This window comes from Caloenas nicobarica, chromosome 1, assembly GCF_036013445.1.
Source record: "Caloenas nicobarica isolate bCalNic1 chromosome 1, bCalNic1.hap1, whole genome shotgun sequence".
In the NCBI taxonomy this organism is placed as follows: Eukaryota; Metazoa; Chordata; class Aves; order Columbiformes; family Columbidae; genus Caloenas; species Caloenas nicobarica.
In genome coordinates this window covers 178,513,790-178,533,500 of record NC_088245.1, presented here as the reverse complement: position 1 = coordinate 178,533,500, position 19,711 = coordinate 178,513,790, and the positions used below count along the sequence as shown (strand labels likewise).

Below are 19,711 nucleotides of genomic sequence, written 5' to 3'. Positions count from 1 at the left end.
GCAAATAGTTTCATGCATAGCACCTTGAAGATATAAAGTACTAGACACATTTTATTTCTTTGAAGGAGAAGATCAATACAGATAATTCTCCAGTTTTCCTTGAAAGCTGAAATCCTTTGTACAAGATGTACCAGAGCAAGTTGTTAAACCTCATGCCCTGATTTTGGGTGATTCAGAAATCTGTTTCTGCTTAAAACACTGAGAAACATCTTCAGAGACAAATTGTGGATAAATGAGTATGTTGCTCATCAGACCTGTTCACACATTAATAAACCAGCAGAACCGTCTTGTTCTCAGGGCCTGGAGCACATCCTGCTTCTAGGAGGTCAGGTAGCTATGTCAATGAGCTTAGCTGGCCAAGTGCATGGTCAGTTTTGTTGCAAAGAAGATAAAAGTGATGCCCTGCCTCTCCTTTCCCATGGAAGCAACATTTAAGCAGTGGCCGTAGTCCCAGCTCCTGCCTGGGCTGCATCACAGCTACGTCTGCGTATGAGCTTCTACCTCCTCCATCCTGACCTGGACTCAACCTGGCTTCCTGGCTGCGCTCAGACCTGTCTTGTCCCAGGGGCCGTGTTGAGTGATCCCCGGGTCATGTTTGACCCTGGCCACTGTCTCTGGCCCCGATTGTCACCAGGACTTGCCACTCCGCGTCCTGGCTCCTTATGGTGAGGCTACTGTTCCTGCCTGCTGTGTTGCTGCGCCCCACTCCTGGCTTGCTGTCCCTCGAGATACAGCCAGCCCTTGCTGCTCCATGAGACTTCTCTGTGTCATTTGTAGAATAACTGGTTGAGGCATTTTTTAAAATCTAGCATAGCTGATTTACGCATGTAGCATTTTTAAATAGGACTGGCAACCTATCGTGAATGGAGGCGCATCTCTGCAAACCATCACAATGACTAAGAATTACTCTTTTTTTTTTTGGATGGTATTGACATCTTTCAAAGGTATTACCAAAAGTGATTTTGTATCACAAATTATTCTGAAGCTATATATGAAGCTTAGCAGTGTTAGTTGTTCCTCACAGACCTTGTTTTTAACCTTACACTTTTCTATGGCTAACACTTTGAAAGAGATGCTTGGCAAGAGAAATTAGAATGAGCCTTTCAACCAGTTAATTATATCAAACTAGACTATGGTTTGGACAGAAGGAGTCCATGTGAATTTTGTGAGCAGTGATGTACTGATTCATCTTGAGTAACATGCATTTTTCAGAGGAAGTTACAGAGGCACAGAGCCCCTTATAGGTGTGCTGGAGTCTAGCCCCAGGTACTCTGATGCTCATTAGATTCAGCAATGTCATTTATTCTAAAGGTGATGGATATGGAGATGTGCTCTAAGAATGCTTTATCATGAACAGTTGGCACAGAGGGTCCCATCCCTCTAATTTGTAGTTTTCTTCTGCCTGGCAGGCATTGTATCACCTTCTGTTTTACAGTGGTGCTAATTATTTACCTCACTGCAGCACAGCTAACAGCAACTAGAAAGAGCAAAGATCAGGCAGGGCCATCCGTGAGTAGATAAACGTGTACTAATGGGGACTTCTCATGTACAAAAAGATGTGTATGTGTGTATATATATATATCTCAGGTTGCATATAATGAATTTGTTAGAACAGATGCTTACAGACCTTTAAGAAGGATAGTGCTGGATATTACATTTTCTTTATAGATGGTGTTTTGTGCCAAGAGGTGCAACGGCTAGCCATATGCTGATGTAAATTGTTGGTATAATTGCCTGGTGATTTCAATGAAGATTTAAGTGAGCAAAAGCTCTAGTCTTAAACTAACATAAGGTAATGCATAAAGTCCATAATTCTCTTCATCTTCTCCTAGGTCATATTCTATCCCTTACTAATTGGCTCTACAGGTACCTCTTTTTGAGTTACAATAACGTTTACAACCCTTTATTGATAATCTAATGTGCAACCAGGCCAGACTCCAAATGCAAGGTGCTTTTATTCCCGTTTCTTTTGTATGAGTGTATGAACTGGCACTTCACTTCCACCTATCTGCTGGTGTTTTTCCATGTCAGCAGCTGCTACAGTTGTTCAGTGTCTAACAAGGGTGTGACTTGGCCACTAACATTTCAGTGTAGCTCTTCTGCTTTACTTCAGGGTATTCCTCAGCAGTAACTTAAGAGCTTCATTGGTACAGACATACAGTAGTTCTATTCCAGGGCTCTTATGTTAGTTCTCCTTGACATTATTCCTTTGGGAGCTCAGATATACCTGGAGTCTTGTCATGATATGGGACTGCACAACCTCTGAAAGCCCAAACAAGTGATATGGTTATTCAGTCTATGAACTATATGGCTGGCTCAGTTTACTGAATTCCACGTAGATGACTCTAGCAATTGCTCTCTATGAGCTTGCATAAAAAATGTGGTTTTGCACTTTCCCAGTTAATAATGCTCCCTCTGCTATTATTTTTAATTGACCAGCACGAGGATTAAAACTTCCCTGAGTGTGATGCTTGTTTTTGGATTTTGCTAGCAGAGACCACGTATATCAGTCTTCTATTTTAAGTGGAAATTTATTATTTTAGAGCTAGAGTATATTCTTTCTGTTAAGACTCCAGATCAGAAAAGCTTCAAAGGTTATTATATGTGTAACATACAAGATTGCTCAGATTAATCTGAACAATATAGGTTTTGTTTCCTTCTTCTATATCAAACGTTTTATAACCACCAATTTAAAAAAAAATATGTGTAACTTGTTGAAAAACAGCAGCCACGCATGACACTATATGCACTGGTGACAAAACCTTTGTCCTAGAGTATATAATCCACATGATACAAAACAGAATGCAATGAATGAACAGGAAAAGAAAAAAAAAGGTGAATACTGCCAACCAGCACAGCAGAAGTCACAGGCTGTTGTGTGTAAAACTTCTGAGGAATTTCCATTCAGTATAGCAAAGACAGATGTTCAGGTGGATCAAAACCCAAAAACCCAAAAACCAACTAGAAGCTGTTTTGAAGATGCTGCATGAAAACTGAAACATCCCAAGGATGACAATGACCCATGAAAAAAAGTGCATCTTTAATAGACAAACATAGCAGGTAGCTAGGTTTTGAAAGCTTGGTGCAGTAAAAGAGAATTAACATTTGGCACCAATGGATTACAGAAGTAGCCAGACCTGACTAATGTGAATCGTCGGTGTTTTCTGGAAGGCAGCTGCCCTCACCTGCAGGCAGAAACCCAGAGCGCCAAGGCTCAGGTAGGCACTTACTTAACTCCTGACCTGCTCACGTTACTCTTCTGGCAGTTTCTCTGCCTGCAGCAGCACAGATGAAGCGGGAGGACAGCACTCCTGCCGTCCATTACTGACACCTGAGATAACCAGGCACCTTCAACAGCAGTAACGAAACAGTGCCACTCCTTTGAAGTATAATTCCTACTAAAAAGGCAGATCACAAAACCCAATATTCATGTCAGTGCTCAGCATTTTAGAGGAAAGCATTAAAAAAAAATCATAAAGATGTTAAAGAAAACACGGGAAGAGCTTTTCATGTCTTGTCACTCTAATTGTTAAAAACCCCCCCTTCTCATCCACAATAGCCATTTTGAAGGCACAGAGGAGGCTCTTTCCCTACACAATATTGTTACTCCTAGTATAACTTATAGATCAGATATGTTTCAAATCATAGAATGTCCTGAGTTGGAAGGGACCCACAAGGATCATTGAGTCCAACTCCTGTCCCTGCATATAACAACCCACAGTTCACACCATGTGTCTGAGGGTTGTTGTCCAGTCTCTTCTCGAACACTGTCAGGCTTGGAGCTGTGACACCTCCCTGGGGAGCCTGTTCCAGTGCTGCACCTCCCTCTGGATGAAGAACCTTTTCCTAATGTCCAACCTAAACCTCCCCTGGCAATTCTTCCTGCCATTCCCTCGGCTTCTGTCATTAGTCGCTAAAAAGAAGAGGTCGGAGCCTGCCCCTCCTCCTCATCTCTTCACGCTTCTACAAAGAGGCAGAGACCCGCTAGAGCGCCGTGTGAGACCCCCGCAGCGGGGCCGGCCTGGGGGAGCCCGGGGGCCGCAGGCCGCCGGCAAAGCGGGGCCCGCGCTCCGCCGCCTCCCAGCCCCGCGGCGCCTCCTCCTTCTCCTCCTTTGCCCTCACTCCTTCCCTCCTCCGCCATGGCGGCAGCAGCTTCCAGGCAGGCAGCGGGACGCCCTCCCCCGCCGCCTCCCTCATCCCCGTAGCAGTTGGTCGCGGGCTTTGTTCGTCTCTCCCTGCGCCGCCTCCGCCCCTTCCTTTCCTCCCTCCCTCCCCCGCCGGAGAGCTGGCTGGGCCGTGCGCCCGGAGGGGGCCGAGGGGCGGGGGAACGAGCGGGCCTCGCGTCCCTCCTCCGAGCGCCGGAGCTCCCGGCAGCGCCCGGCCGCCCCGCCCCGGTGGCCCCAAGTTCTGTGGGTGAGCGGCGGCAGGAGGCGCCATGGCCGACAGGACGAGGGCGGCGCTCTCCGAGTCGGGCTGGTAAGTGAGGGCGTCCTCGGCCGCACCGCGGCCTGTCCCGCCGCCGGGGCCGGGCCGCCAGGCCTCGCCGGAGGCTGCCCGCCACCCCTGGGGGAGCGGGCTGGGGGCAAGCGCATCCTTGCGGGTAGCCCCGAGCAGCGCTGTGGGGTTTGGGGGGGTTCTCCCGTTTTTGAAGCGCTCAGCGGTGAGGGGACACCCCCGCCCGAGCTCCGGCTCGGAGCCCGTCGCGGTGCCCGCGGGAAGGGGCTGCCGCTCCCCCTGCGCGTTTGGGGCCTGTCGCTGGAGCGGCTTGTGCTCGTCGCGGGAGAGCAGCTGTCGGCCCCCCTTGGTGGCCCTGCGGCGGGGGGCGCTCCCCGGGCCGCGCACCCCGGGGCAAAGCGGCTGCCGCCGGGGCCGTGAGCCTCCCCGGGGCCGGCGAGGCTGCGGTGCGGCCTGCCCGCTGCCCCTGCTCCTGGCTGCCTTTCCCCGGGGCCTGTCTCGGCTGGGTGTCGGCGATAGCAAATGCCAGGAGGCCTGGAACTTGCCGATAGTTTTATTGCTCTTCGTTATGCTGCGCAGCCTTTCAGCAAGGAAGATAAGATGCAAAAAGTGGAGTTAAAGTAGAGTAAATACTCATGTGAATGTTGAACCCGGGTATTTGTGTTTTCTAGTCGGTCCTAATCGTTGGGCACGCCACATCTGTTTTGGAACAACGCGTTTCAATGAGTTATGCAAACTCTGCATCTCACTTGGTAGCCTAGAGGTGTTTAGATTAGAAGTTGATTTTTGTTGTTGCTGGCTTTTTTTAGTCTTTTTTTCCTTAACTACTTACCAGTTTTTCACCAAGACAAAAGCTCAGTGCTAACTAGCAAAACACAAAGCATCTGACTTTAGTTGGAATTGAGAAAAATTGCTCAAATTGAGAGAAGCATAGTTATTTCCAATGGCATTTCAGGGGTATTTCTGTTCAGCTGCCTGTCTTAGTCCTTCTGGATTGTTATTTTATGTATGGCTAAGTCATGAAACAGATGTCATATTGTTTAGAATAGAATAGGTTATTTCAGTTGGAAGGGACCTACAGTTACCATCTAGTCTAACTGCCTGACCAACTCAGGGCTGACCAAGTTAAGCACATTACTAAGGACGTTGCCCGAATGCCTCTTAAACACTGACAGGCTTAGGGTATCAACCACCTCTCTAGGAAGCCTGTTCAGGTGTTTGACCACCCTCTCGGTAAACAAATGCTTCCTAATGTCCAGTCTAAACCCCCCCGACAGAGCTTTGAACCATTCCCACGCATCCTATCACTGAATACCAGGGAGAAGAGATCAGCACCTCCCCCTCCACTTCCCCTCCTCAGGAAACTGTAGAGAGCAATGAGGGTCCCTCAGCCACCTCTTCTCCAGCCTAGACAAACCCAAAATCCTTGGTTGCTCCTCGTAGGACATTCCTGCCAGCCCTTTCACCAGCTTTGTTGCCTTCCTCCTTTGGGTGCATTCAAGGACCTTCACATCCTTGTTAAATTGTTGGGCCCAGAACTGCACACAGTACTCAAGGTGACGCCTCACCGAAACTAAATGTAGCAGGATAATCACCTATTTTTGACCAGCTGGTTATACTTTGTTAACCTAGCTTTTACAGTGTTACTTTCTGATAATACTAACTAAATTGAGAAAATTAGTGTCTTTAGGCCTGCTTCTTTGATACATGTATTGTATCTTTCAAAAATACTGTTCTAAGTGGTTCTGGTTTTCAGGATCCTGTGATGCTGCCTGTCAGTGTACTGAATCATAACTGTTTATGCTACTTCTCCTAACATTAGTTTATTTAAAAGGATGTTTTGACTGTAACTTGAAACTCACCCCCCCCCTCCTTCTATACTTATTCCTCTCTGTAAAGGAGAAAGCTTTCCATAAAAGTAATTTTTATTTTCATAGTTTTCTTTTCTTGCTTTCTATTGCCTGTTCAAAATTTTATCACACAGTTTTCAATTCTTAGTTGTTTTACTACTTAGTTAAATGATTGCCATTGGTAAATGGCTTTCAGGTTTTGGTGGTACAAATAGGAGGTGCCTCTGAAACAATCTGTCATTGCGCAGTGTCTGGCTCTCTCCTTGGGGGCAAATAATCTTAGATGGCTAAAAACACTTGTTATTCTTGCAATATTGCAGGGTGTGAGCCAAAGACAGAGACTGAAAGATGCTCGGGCAAGTAGTGGGCTCATTATCAGGTGCACTGGAATTATGCCTTGACCTAGTTGCATTGGGAAGGGTGGTATGAAAGATGAGGAAATGAATACATATACTTTTGAGGAATGTGAGGTGGAGTGGAAAAACAAATAATGAATCAGAAATCTTGTTTAGCTAAGTGTTCATGCACTTTAAAAAAAATAACCTAGGTGTCCGTGCTTTTAGCCGTTTTGCTGTTGCTCTTATGCTTATGACTTTGCTCATATTAATAGTAGATTTTAAAGTTATTTAACACATGTATGAGTAAGCCTTCATCAGTATTTGATGTAGTATATTTCTGGCTGTGCTTTACTACACTGGTGATTAAATCATGTTCTGTACCAAATTAGTTACCACTGTTGCTGTCACCCCATGTCAAAATGGTATGTTTTCTAGTACAAAAATGAAGCTGAGTTTATATGTTAAAATCTGTCCCCACTTAAACTGCAGAGGCACCACTTGGTATTTCAAACCAAGTAAGAAACCGTTGTGCTTCCACAGTTGCAAATGTGCTAGCTTGTAAGACACTGCCTGTACCGATTGAATTTTACTGTAAGTTTTGTAAATCTGTAAAGGTAAGAAGGGTTAATGTAGACACTCGTTTATGTGAGTTTCTGCAATTTTTATTTTTTATAATTCTGAATACAAAGTGAAGTTATTTTTCAAGTAAAGCAGGAATATGATGTGGTTAATATGGTATAGTAATAATATATATATTTTTTTCCAAATAGGTATCGTAAGAAAGTAATCTGTTGTAAAAATGCCTGGAAATTTGAAGTTACTCTACCTACTAAATGGAACAGTGGTAGCTAATTGCCAAGGTGTGGTGTTTGTTTCGTCTTTTTTTTTTTTTTTTTTTTGATGGCGGCATTTCATGAAAATGGCTAAAAAGCCTCTGGAGTTTGGGTGCAGAATTGTAGTTTTTCTGAAGAGGTGCCCTTGCAGCTGGCTTCCAAAGTATGCATTTTTGGAGGCCGGTTCTTTTCGTTACACACTATGCCTTGGAATTGGATATTGGCTCTGACTTTAGAGATAAGGTGTGTTAGTATTATGTTGCAGTGAAAAAATATTCTGTCTTGGAACAAAAGTTCTGTGTTAACTTTTAATTTAATTACCAGACACTTATGAAGAGGAAGGCAAAGGGGCAGGGAGAATTACCTTTTTTATTATTATAGTTACATTCATGAATTTTGGAACCAATTTGCTGGTGTTCCAATTAAAATATAGACCTTAATGGAACCTGAGTTATTGAATCCACTTTTCTTACTGAAAGTGCAGTCCAGAAGGACCGCAGAATACATCCTTCTTATGTAAACAATGAATTGTAGAATAGTTTGTGTTGGAAGGGACCTTCAAAGGTCATCTAGTCCAACCCCCCTGCAATGAGCAGGGGTATCTTCAACTAGATCAAGTTGCTCAGACCTCCATCCAGCCTGTCCTTGGATGTCTATAGGGATGAGGCATCTACCACCTCTCTGGGCGGCCTATGCCGGTGTTTCACCATCCTCATTGTAAATAAAAAATTCTTCCTCGTGTTGAGCCTGAACCTCCCCTCTTTTAGTTTACAGAACACCTCACACTGAGGCGCAACACAATTTTTTGTTTGTTTTGGAAGTCTCCCAGGTGGCATGTCACAAAAGAATATGAAAAGCCAGGGCCTCTTCAGTGTCCTAGATCTTTGCAGAACTTGGGAATTAATTGCATGGAAATGCCTATAGGAAGTCTGTGGAAAAAATATACAGTCTTCTAAAACTTTACGTATTTTCAAGATTATATAGACAATGTTCTAACTGTGAAAATTTCCAGAGATCAAGAGGAATTGGATTGTACTAGTTGTTTGGAAACAAAAGAATGGTACTTACCAATCCATGAGAAAACCCTTATATCAATGTAATTTTGGTTTTATATACTTCGTAAGTGAAAACTGTATGGTTGGTGTATGCCAGACTATCTTAAACTGAATTTTAGGTATTTCAGGAAGTAATATGCTGCATACTGGATAACTTTAGATTTAAAATTGGTCTGTTCAAACTTGTTCTTTTTATGGCTGGTCACATGATGTGAACCAATATCTAAAGCAAAAGCAGGTACATGCCTGGAAAAGGGGTGAATCTAACACTGCTTTCGAAGAGTGTAGCAGGAATTTGGCAAAGTAGTTCTTGACGCTCCTTTTGTGATGAAAGTAATTTTGAGAAGATTGGTTGGTACCATGAAATCTCAAAGTGCCAGTACAAAGCAAAAAGACCCATCGCTGCATTTTTTTGCTTGTTCAGTTGTATGCCTTACTGGCTGATCTGATCCTTTTGTATTCTTGCTGGATCATGAATAATGGGTAGTTAGGACCTGCAATTCTTTATGTCATTTTCACTCTAGAGGAGCAGAAAAGGTCCAGTGTTTTACCTTCTGTTAAGGGAAACAAGCTCAAGAAAGTAATACAGATACTATTTTTTTAAAAAAAGAAGATGCTAGATGGTAAGAAATTAGTGGAATCAGATGGAATCATCCCAGCTTTTTACAATTAATTGATTTAGGGCTATAATTGATTAGTTTAGGGCTATAATTAATAATTTAAAAGGTGCAAAGAAGGATAGCTAAAATAAGGAGATGGAAGGACATAGGGGATTAATATGTCTAAAAGGAAAAAAGCTTAGTCTACTTGCTACACATCTAAAGCTGAAGGTCCTTTCAGTTGTTACAGACCTTTTTTAACACCCAGCTTTTCAGTGGCATGACTTTTCTTGGTATAGTGTGTCTCAGGTTGATTCTCTCCTATTGATGAGTTTTGTAGGAGTGCGTAGTCTTTCCATAGCTGGTCTCCTTTTTGGAGTCCTTGGAGATTTTGAATGTACTCAGTCTTGTTTCAGAACTTATTTATTTACAGTTCATAGGCTTTGGCGCCTTTTTGAGATGCAAGTACTTCATCAGGACAAGTGTCACTTAAAGTGTTTGACTCAGTGATGCAGTAGATTCATTCTTTCTGCCTCTTTTTGTCACTGTGCTATTTGACTGACCCGATATTGAACAGTGCACATTATCTCTGAGATGGGAGAGGTCTGCTGAGTTTCATGTTTTCTATCAGTTTGTCTGTTGGTAAACTAATTGATATCATCACTTGAACATGGTGAATGGGTGGAGCTTGTTACAGTTGTGATTGACCACTTTGGGCTAATTTTCCTTTTCCATCCCACAAATTTTGCTTCTAAGTGTACTGTAAGCAGAGCATGTAAAAATGTGATTTTGGTAGGGATTTGAGAGAAACACTTGAGCAGGATGGAATAGCAGCATGCTTGATTATTATTTGCCTTTTCCAACAAAGCCAAATGGACTACCCAATGGAAGAGTGAGATACTATTGTCATTGATACCGGTAACAAACTGATATATTCAGTAGGTTTTGACGTGTGCATATTTTACTTAAGTGTTACTGTTAGATAAAATACAGCTTAATGTAAATGATACATGTAGGAATATGTAGAAGTATGAAGCTGTTCTGAATCTTTAATTAGAATTACTCTTAGAAACATTGGCTTTTAGCTATCCAATACATTGGTTCATTTTTTTATAGGTTGCTTATTCTGTGATAGTCCTAAGAATATAATTAAAATAAATTTAAGACTGATTCTCCAAACTGTGCATATTGTTCATAGTTTCAGGACTAGTGCATTTTCTACTTCTTTAGAGCAAAAGGAAGATATTTAATTCCAATAACAATAATTATAATACAGCTGACAGAAAGAAGGAAAGGCTTTCTGGGAGATGAATCACATATGCATGTTTCTAATCATATTTTATGTACTTAATGTAATGCATAATTGTGATGTGTGAAAATTTAAGAAGACTGGGCAGCTCTAGGACTGATCTACAACCTTTGAGAGAGCTGCTTTGCACATTTGAGGAAAAAGAAAGTTACAGGTTTAAATAATGTTTGTAACAGTGGTATTTAAAGCATGATGGACGTTCTTGCATTGGCATCCTTTTGAGCCCTTCACTTTGAGAAATGTAGCATAGATATTAGAAACGGGAGTGATAGCATTAACTGACAGCAAGTGAAGTCTTTGAGTTAGAGAACAGACTGCTGAAATTGCTTCTTTATCAGAGAGTGCTGTCTGGGGAATGTGGTCAAGGCTGGCTTTTTCTTTCCTGTCGTTTGTCTCATAGTGCTCCAGGAATGGCTAGGAACTTCTTGTGCTGTGTCTTGTCTGAAACAGAGCTGTTGACGAAAGCCAGAGGAGAAAAAGCCATGTGTGTTCAGACAGCTTCAAGATACTCTCAGTGCTGTGGCAGCTGTGTCTTTGGCATGGCCCCAGCCTTAGAATATTTGTGTTCAGTTTAACACTTTAGGGTGGCTGCCAACCTTTTCTTGGGGAAATGTGGGTGAGAAACAGTATTCACAACTTGTATATGAGGGGAAAAAAAAAAAAGAATTTCATTAGATGAGGAAAGAAAACTCTCATTGTTGTCACTTGCATGTTGAATTGTTGTGGCCTGTTATGAATTGTGGAGTAACAAATCTTCTCAAGGAGCAAAGCATGCAAGAGCTGTTGTCCAGTGCTTTCTGACTGCAGGGGCTGTTTCTAGCATCTGCTGTATTACAGCAGTGCCACTTGCTGCAAGCTTATCTTATCAAAGTTGGGAGTTAGTGAGGTTATCTTGGGCACATCTCTGTGTGCTACCTGGAAAAGCTTGACATTTTTGCATCGCAGCTATTACTGCGGGATAACAGTGTGTGTACTTATCACTAAATCTTTTCTATTTAGTAGTTGTAGAGATTCATGTTAACATTTTTTTTTTTTAATCTGCTGAAGTTTCAGTCTGTTATATTCTTTTCCTGTTGTAAGATACAGTGTGTTGTTATTGCAGTATTTAAATACTTATAGAGATGTAAATCAGAATATACCTTATAAAACATGGGCTAAAAGTGTATGTTATCCAGGACCTTTACCAAGTGCATCAATAACATTATTTTCCAATTCTATGAAGATATGAAATCACTTACTTAGCTCTGGTATTGATGGCGGTATATTGAATGGGGAAAATACAATTTTCAACAGCTAGATCATCTTGTTATGTAGTATTCCTTAATAAAACAATAAGACAGAAATTACCATTTATTATGGAAGAACATTTAAATTCCTTTCTTTTGGTTGATGTTACAGTAATTACTGTTAGGGTCATTGTACAGTGTGAGTGGGGAAGACTTTAAAAAGCATCAGGGCAGTTAACTAGGAGGTTCCAAGTATGTACTTTTATTATTTGTTAAACTGTGATGCTGTATCTAAGACAATTTTAAATACAAACCAGAGATGTTGAATTCTGAATTACTTTTAGAATGGTAACACTAATAAAGCATTATATTTTTTAACTTCTTAGAATACTTTCTATGTTATAATTGAAAGTACTTGCAAATGCTAAGGTTTTCGTTTAACTGTTATTTGGAGGAGAATGGGAGGGGGGAAAAAAGTCAATGAAGGAGATATAGAGAAGGTGGCTGATTTTTAGGGGTCTGGTTCTGACTGCAGAATAGTGATTTCTGAATGAAGCATATTTTGTGTGGAAGTGTTGAGCTGCTCAGGAATGCTGAGAGGACCCTTATGTAAAAATATATGATCCATCAAGCTGCTTTTCTTTCAAAAGAGAATGTTTAATGAGCACAGTCATGAGTCTTGGTTTTAAAAACTTATTCAGGGTTATGTTAATTCAGATGTAACATACGTATACATCTGTGTAATAAACATAATTATTGATAGAATTGAAAGTTGCCATTCAGCTAGTCTAAGAAACATCTTGGAGTTCTGCCTTCTGGCAAGTACTTGCCAAATTCCTCTGCAACTTTTCACTTGAGTGCTATCTGCAATGTTTTATCTATTTTTGATACAAAATAATATCAAATTCATTTGTTTCTAACTATGAAAATCATAGTAATGAAGTGGATGCATCCATGTGTATACTTAATATTTTAAGCTAAACCAGTTTGCATTCGTTTATATGCTACATCTTCAAAAACAATTTTAACTTTTAATGATTTCAAACTATCTTTGTGTCATTAAATAAAGTATATAACAATTGTTAGTTTATTATTTTGTAATGGCTGATGATTTCTCTCACTATCAAATTGGCCTGAAACTCTTCTTGCATCCTTTGCAGTATTTCCTGTTGAAGGTGTGCTGGTTTTGGCTGGGGTAGAGTTAGTTTTCTTCATAGTAGCTAGTATTGGGTTATGTTTTGGGTTTGTGATGAAAATAGTGTTGGTAATACAGGAATGTTTTATTGATTGCTCAGCAGGGCTTACACAGAGTCAAGTCCCTTTCTGCTTCTCATACCACCCCACCAGTAAGTAGGCTGGGGGTCTGCAAGAAATTGGGAGAAAACACAGCCAGGATAGCTGACCCCAAGTGACCAAAGGGATATTCCATGCTATATGACATTATGCTCAGCATATAAAGCTGGGAGAAGGAGGAAGAGGGGAATGTTTGGTTTTATGGCATTTTGTCTTCCCAAGTAACCGTTACATGTGATGGAGCCCTGATATCCTGGAGATGGCTGAACTCTGACCTGCCAATGGGAAGCAGTGAATGAATTCCTTGTTTTGTTTTGCTTCTGTGTGCACCTTTTGCTTTACTGATTAAACTGTCTTTATCTCAACCCATGAATTTTCTCACTCTTCTGATTCTGTCCCCCATCCCACTGGGAGATGAGTGAGTGGCTGTGTGGTGCTTGGCTGCGGACTGAGGTTAAACCACAACAGAAGGATTGGCTAACCTGGAGGAAATCCCCTATCACAGAAATTCATGATTGGTGATCATTATGATCTTGGACACTTAGGAAAAAAGATCATCTACTTAAGATGGAAACAGATTTCCTTGGACAATGTTGCTAAGGGTTTACCGGGGTGGTTTTCTCTAAGTGCGGGAATGGGGAAGAGAAGGGAAGAGGAAATGTCTTTCTCATAATTTCATTACTTACTGTCTCTTCTGTTTTCTTAGTTTATATTTCAGTTCTGAACCTAACAATGTTGCTATAATAGAGGTGTGTGTATTTTAAGCATTGGTGACCACAGCTGTAAAATAAATTATTTTCAGTTATAACACACTATTTTGTTTCAGTAGTGAATACTCATCTTTCATCCTTGTCTTCTGAGCAGGTTGTAACTTATTTTTTTGTTTTTTGGTCAATGTGGATATGTAGGAGGGAGGAATGTGCATGGAGTGTCTTCAAAAGTTACATTTTTTTAGTTAGAACACTAGAACCAGTTCCGTAAGAACAGTACCCACTACAGCAGATATTCTTGGAGACTTCATATTGGTGATAAAATTCTGGTTTAAATATTTCAAATAAAATTGAAAGCATTTGCTTAGCAACTTGCGTTGTGAGTCAGCAGACACTGAGGATGTTAAGCTTCTATTATTTCTGAAATTAATATGAAGTGTCTTGAAGTAGAAGTAGTCCAGGTCTTTGACACTGATATGGAAGATATGCTTTAATAACAAAATACCAATTAATATTGTTTCCAAGTTTCATTTTGTAGTTTTGTGATTCAGTGTCATTTCTATGTGGTAATAAAGCTGGAGTTGAGAAATATTAATAGTCTCCTTCATGAGTGCAGTTGATAAGCTAAATTAGGTGATGAAAAATGATCAAAATTAGTCTACTAAAAATATAGCCTTTTGATATTTATGTATGAATATTGTATGTTTTGTATTCCAGTCTCAATAGGCCAACTTTTAAGTATCCTTACTGGAAACATGCACAAAATGTTCCGTTGAGAAAGGAGTTTTTTGGTATTCGTGTGTTATAAAGAAGCCAGGTTTTGCTTTGTTTTGAGAAACTCAAAATAACATTTCAAAAAAAAAAAAAGATAGCTTGGATAACTTCTGGAGAGGTGATCCTAGTCCTATCCCTTTCTCAAAGCAGGGCTAACTCCAAAGAGGAATAATCATGTCTCTTGATTTGCCGGCTACAGTCTTGCTAATTTAACCCAGTGCATTGTTAGTTTTTACCACTGTATGGACACACTCATTTGAGTTCAAATTGTTCTCCACCATGAACCCCCGGAGCTGCTTTCTGTCCAGCCACCTCCCAACCTCAGTAGTTGCAAGGGGAATGGCACGGTGCTTATCTTTGAGCTCTGCGATGCTCCTTTTGGCCAAGGAACTGCTATGGTGGTGCTGCTTACATGGTTCAGTTTTTATTAGTGTGTCATCCCCTGCATCCTAAAAGAAAAAATGAAAATCAGTTCCATTATGTTTTTCTTGACGAAAAGTTGTGCAGCTCTTTTAAACTATGAAGTCATTATGTTGATATAATTTTGACTTGCTTATGCCAGCACAAGCTATGCTGATGGCGAAAAAAACTGTAATGTGCTACTTGATTATAGAAAATGTGATATATAGAAAGTAACTACCTAATATGAACCATTGCTAGAATGCCTTTTTTGGTCTGGCTGCTATTTTAACTTCTTATTTCTCAAATTTTATGAACCGGAGTCTAACATGGAAGGTGAAAGATCTCTTCATTTTGTATGGAAGTGGTATTTTGAGTTAACTTTGCTATAGATCCAAGAGACCTAAATAATGCCATTCGCCATGCACATCTTTCCTTGCTCATTCTCTACAGTGGATGATCTTGCACTGTCCTTTGCTGTGTCGATCAAAGTTTATGTCCCAGTATGGCGTCTCTAATCAAGTTCAATAACTGATGTCTGCAAAGAAGCCTGAGAGTGTGACAAATATGCAGAGATGATGTCTCAGCATGTTTTCCCAGCTTTTATATTGTTTTTTCAGCAATTTCCTTAGCTGGACCTTTTCTTTCTATTATATTAAATAGACTTCTGGTGAATTTCTTCTGCATGTATCTGTGCAGTTGTTTTCTGAACCCATGTAAAATTTCAGCAAAAAAAAAAAGTGAATAACCACTTCATATACTGTATGGAGCACCCTGTTCCTATGTTTGGTGAATTTCTCAGTTGCTAATTAAGAGACAGGGAATAACCAATCCATTTTTATCTCTTCAGCATCACTTGCAGTGATACGTATGTTAAATCTGTCAGTCCTTTTCATGGTGAAGAAGCCTGTTCTGTGTAGCTAATCTTCAAAAGAAAGGTGTTCTGTATGTTTGATCTGCTTTCTTACTGTCAAGTAAAGAAGGGCAGACAGAAGATGCAGGATCCTGAAAGGAAGTGATCTGGTGAGGACAGGGGCAAAAGGAAGATGAAGTGAGATACCTTGTAGATAATGTATCATTCAGTCTCTGTCATCGTAAAGGAAAGTACCAAATCACTGGGAAAATGTAACATGATGCAGGTATGGTATTATTCAACTCTCTCCCTTCCCAAAAAATTAATTAACAGCTTATTAAGCTAAATATAATGCATGATAAATTACATGCAAGTTTTGAAGTTGGAGGTATGTGGCCTTTGGGTGGTGTCTTTTAGCCCCTCATGTACTTGTGAGTTTGGGTAGAAGAGTGAGCATAAGAGTGTGAACAGTCATTTGCAGCTACAAGAGGTCGGGCTTGACTTGCACAGGCTTCTCTTGAGACTCGGTGGCTGGATGTGGGTGTGTTCTTATGTCATTAAACATGCAGAATGAAAAGTTTTAGTTTTATCATGCCATCTCTCTCTGTGAAGACGATATGCCTGTTTTACTACTTGGCAGATGAAGAGTGTCATCAGTTACTGCTACTCAGCTGAGAGATGATTATTTCTTGAGGTGTCTTATCTCAGCTGGTTCTTGCTTGTCTGCCTGCATCCATTGGAGTCCTGACCCTGTTGTGTACTGTGAATTAGATTTTTGTGTGGCATGCAGAAGTATATTTCACTTTGTACTCTTCAGCTTAATATTACTTCCTAAATGTTGTGACACACGCTTGATTTCATTGTTTTTTAACTGGAATATTAGGGCATAAATTTTAACTTGCATTAAAAAAGTAAGTAGTCTGGTTTTGATCCATAGCATTGTGTGATTACTTGGCTTTGTTGATGAAATGAAAAACAAGCTGAAAACAAGCTTTTGAGAGCTGAAAATCTGAAAAGTGTGGTTGTCTTCAGGCTTGTGCCCTCCACTCCTAAAACTAAACTCGGCATTGTAAACTTTCCCCTTGGGCTCTGGTGACTGTCTGCTGCAGTGCCCTTGGTGCTCTCTCGTGCCTGTGTACTCTCATGCCTTGTTTTCCTTCTCAGGATCTGTCCTACCCCAGCACACATTTGGGTTCCTCTCATGTCCCTCTCCATTTGGCAAGCACCAGCCTGTGTTATGGCTGGTTTGGAGCTGGGCGAGTGCTTCAATTGGCCAGTTGATTGCTGCAGCTCGAAATGGATGAAAGCCAAGTTCTGTTTCCCTTTTCCACAATGGAACTGCTAATTTGTATGTCTTGCTTCTACCCGGCAGCTGATTTCTGTGAAACCTGAGGGAACTCAGTGTCTCTGAGACCTGGTTTCTCTGTCAAACTTGGCTGAAATTGGCCTGCATGATTAGAATTCATCGGTGTGATCGGGCTGCCGGACAGACTGCATAATAGAGAATTATGGTTTCCTAAGGGTAATTGAATTCAACTGCATTTTAAATTTTTTTTAATTTATTTGCTGAAAAAAAATAATTAAGAAACTAGACTTCCTGTGAAATGGTTTATCTATTCAATCCGTGAAGTGTTTGCTATTTGCAAATATTGAATACAAAAGGAGAAAGGAGAAATTCGGCAAGTGTCTGTCTTTTCCTTGTGCTGGTTAGTTCAGTAGCTAGAGTGTTTCAGTATAAGTGAAATGGATACCAGCTCAGGTCCTGGGCATTTCAACCATGTATTCTGCCTCTTGAGGGAGAGTGCTTTATCTGTGAATCCTTAATATACACTGTGGTGAAACAGTCTGTCTTCTTTGATGCTGTTCCACCTTTTATGAATAATCAAGCTTCCTTTAGAGTCTCAGGCAAATTATCCATTAGCATTAGGCTTAGTGAGACAATCTGTGATGTGTTGGTGTTTTTTTTTTTTCCCTTTGTGTGTATTTTAACATTTGGAGAAACTTTTAACAGTCAAAGACTCAGATACCTAACACTGAAACTGTGAAGAGATGCTAATATTCATGCAGTGCTATGATTTGAATTCTAATTTTTGCACACAATGTTATTTGTTGTATGATTATCCACTGCAGTTATTCTTTGGTAGGAAAATGTGCAGCTATGGTAAAGTATTTTTAATCCCTTCATGTTTTCAGAAGCAGAAACTAAGCTCATCATTCAAGACAGGTTGGAAGGGACTATTTCCTGAAAGACCTGTGAGGCTGATAAAATTTCAACAGGTGCAGAAAAGATTTTATCAGAATTTGTCCAGAATAAAAAAGGCTAAGAGGGATGTTCTTCTTTTACATTTTAGTTTATAGGGCATGTACAGTTATTGGCAGATAATTATCCTGAAAAGCATAAGAGAATAACTTTTGAAGGAGGTTCTCTTCATAGAAATCAAACATTTTAGTGTGTCTTGTCTTGATTTGAGCCAATGTCTTCAAAATAAGGAAGACAGTGGTCCTAAGCATGGCTTTGCAAATTTTACTTTTTCCCCACTTTATGATGAGGCATCATGATTTGTCCTAACTCCGAGTTAGTTGTGTTGGTCTCTTCTCCATGGGAATCAGAAAGCAAAAGTTGTGTGTTTAACTTCTCTATTTATCCTAACACATGAATTTTGCTCGCTGCCACCTCCTCCCGTACTTGGCAGAGATTGAAGAACAGGTGTGTACTAAGGTGTTAAACTTTTAATACTTGGAAGTTAATACTGGAAGTACACTGGAATTTAACTGTCTGTGAAACTTCTAAGGAAAACAGAATCTGAAGTAGCTGGGGGGGGGGGGGGGGGTGTACTAGTGAAGGATGACAGAATTGCTGGTAATACTGTGTTTTGATTAGTCTGCAATACACTGAATAGATAACAAGAACATGGGTCTCCTGCTCTCCTGTTACTGTGTTTCCACATTTGCTAACATACTAACTCCAGTCAAATAACAAAAAAGCAAGAAAAGAGAGGGGGGAAAAAAGAATGAACAAACAAAACAGCAAAACCAAAAACCCCAGCAATTTATGTAACAAAATGGCTGTCATACTAGTTACCTGTTTATGACATTAAAGACGGACTTCATGTTGCTCTGTTCTTTCTGGGTATCCTTTGTGAATACTGCTGAAAGAACGTCAGACTGCATGAAACTGAGTAGTCTCACTTGAAATGATATTAGAAAAAAAAGCAGAGGCAAGTTTACTTATTTTGTCATTTTTCCTAGCTTTGTTCTTCATCCTTGTTTCACTTTTGTCATACTTTTTGTCTGGGTCTTTCGCATTTCTTCATACTGAAGCTTGCAGTTTTGAGTCATTTGAGCGGTTTAAAGAAATTTTTTTTGGTCAGTGTGTAAATGCTGCTGATGTCTGGAACTGAACACCTCAAGTCTTAATCCCTGTACATCCCCCCTCTACACCCCATGGCTTGCTCACTGATCATCCTGTCTCACCTCACTGGTAAACACAGATGGAGCTATGAAAACACTTCTACGTAATGTTTGTACATGAAGTTTTGAGATACACTGTCATGTTGCCTCTAGAAAATGGAGCTGGAGTTCAATTAATTCAGACTTAACAGAATGTTTCAACTAATTCATCTGAAGAATACTTTGTGATATGCATGTTATTGTACAGGTTATTGGGAGGTGATTGCAGTTGTTAGCATGGAGATCACAAATTGTATCTATACATGAATCAAACTTCAGAGGAGATACAGGTATCTGATGGCACATCTGAAGTTAGGCAGAATGCATAGTAAAGGATTTGTACAGGCTGTGGAAGACCAAAATGATGCCGGGTTCAGGAAAAAGTCTGTGAATAAAATGGGAGTTCTTGATCAAATTCGAATGGACAAAGCAACTTGATGAGATCAGCACTGTGAGTTATATGGCTGTTTGACCACTCTTCCTGAAAGCCAAATTTTCTGTTGTCAAGCCATTAACTTCTCTTAACTTCTCAGTAGTAAATAGCTTAATAGTCTTGCCAAGTGCAGG

General features: G+C 40.6%; 1 protein-coding gene across 1 annotated transcript in view; it reads left to right on the top strand.

Annotated features, from left to right (window-relative positions):
* Window positions 1-4,267: 4,267 nt before the first annotated feature.
* TDRD3 (tudor domain containing 3) overlaps window positions 4,268-19,711 on the top strand; it is a 99,707-nt gene continuing 84,263 nt past the window's right edge. The window contains exon 1 of the mRNA XM_065652874.1: window positions 4,268-4,476. Coding sequence (XP_065508946.1) covers window positions 4,436-4,476 — 41 coding nt within the window. The 5' untranslated portion in view covers window positions 4,268-4,435. The remainder of the gene's footprint in view (window positions 4,477-19,711) is intronic.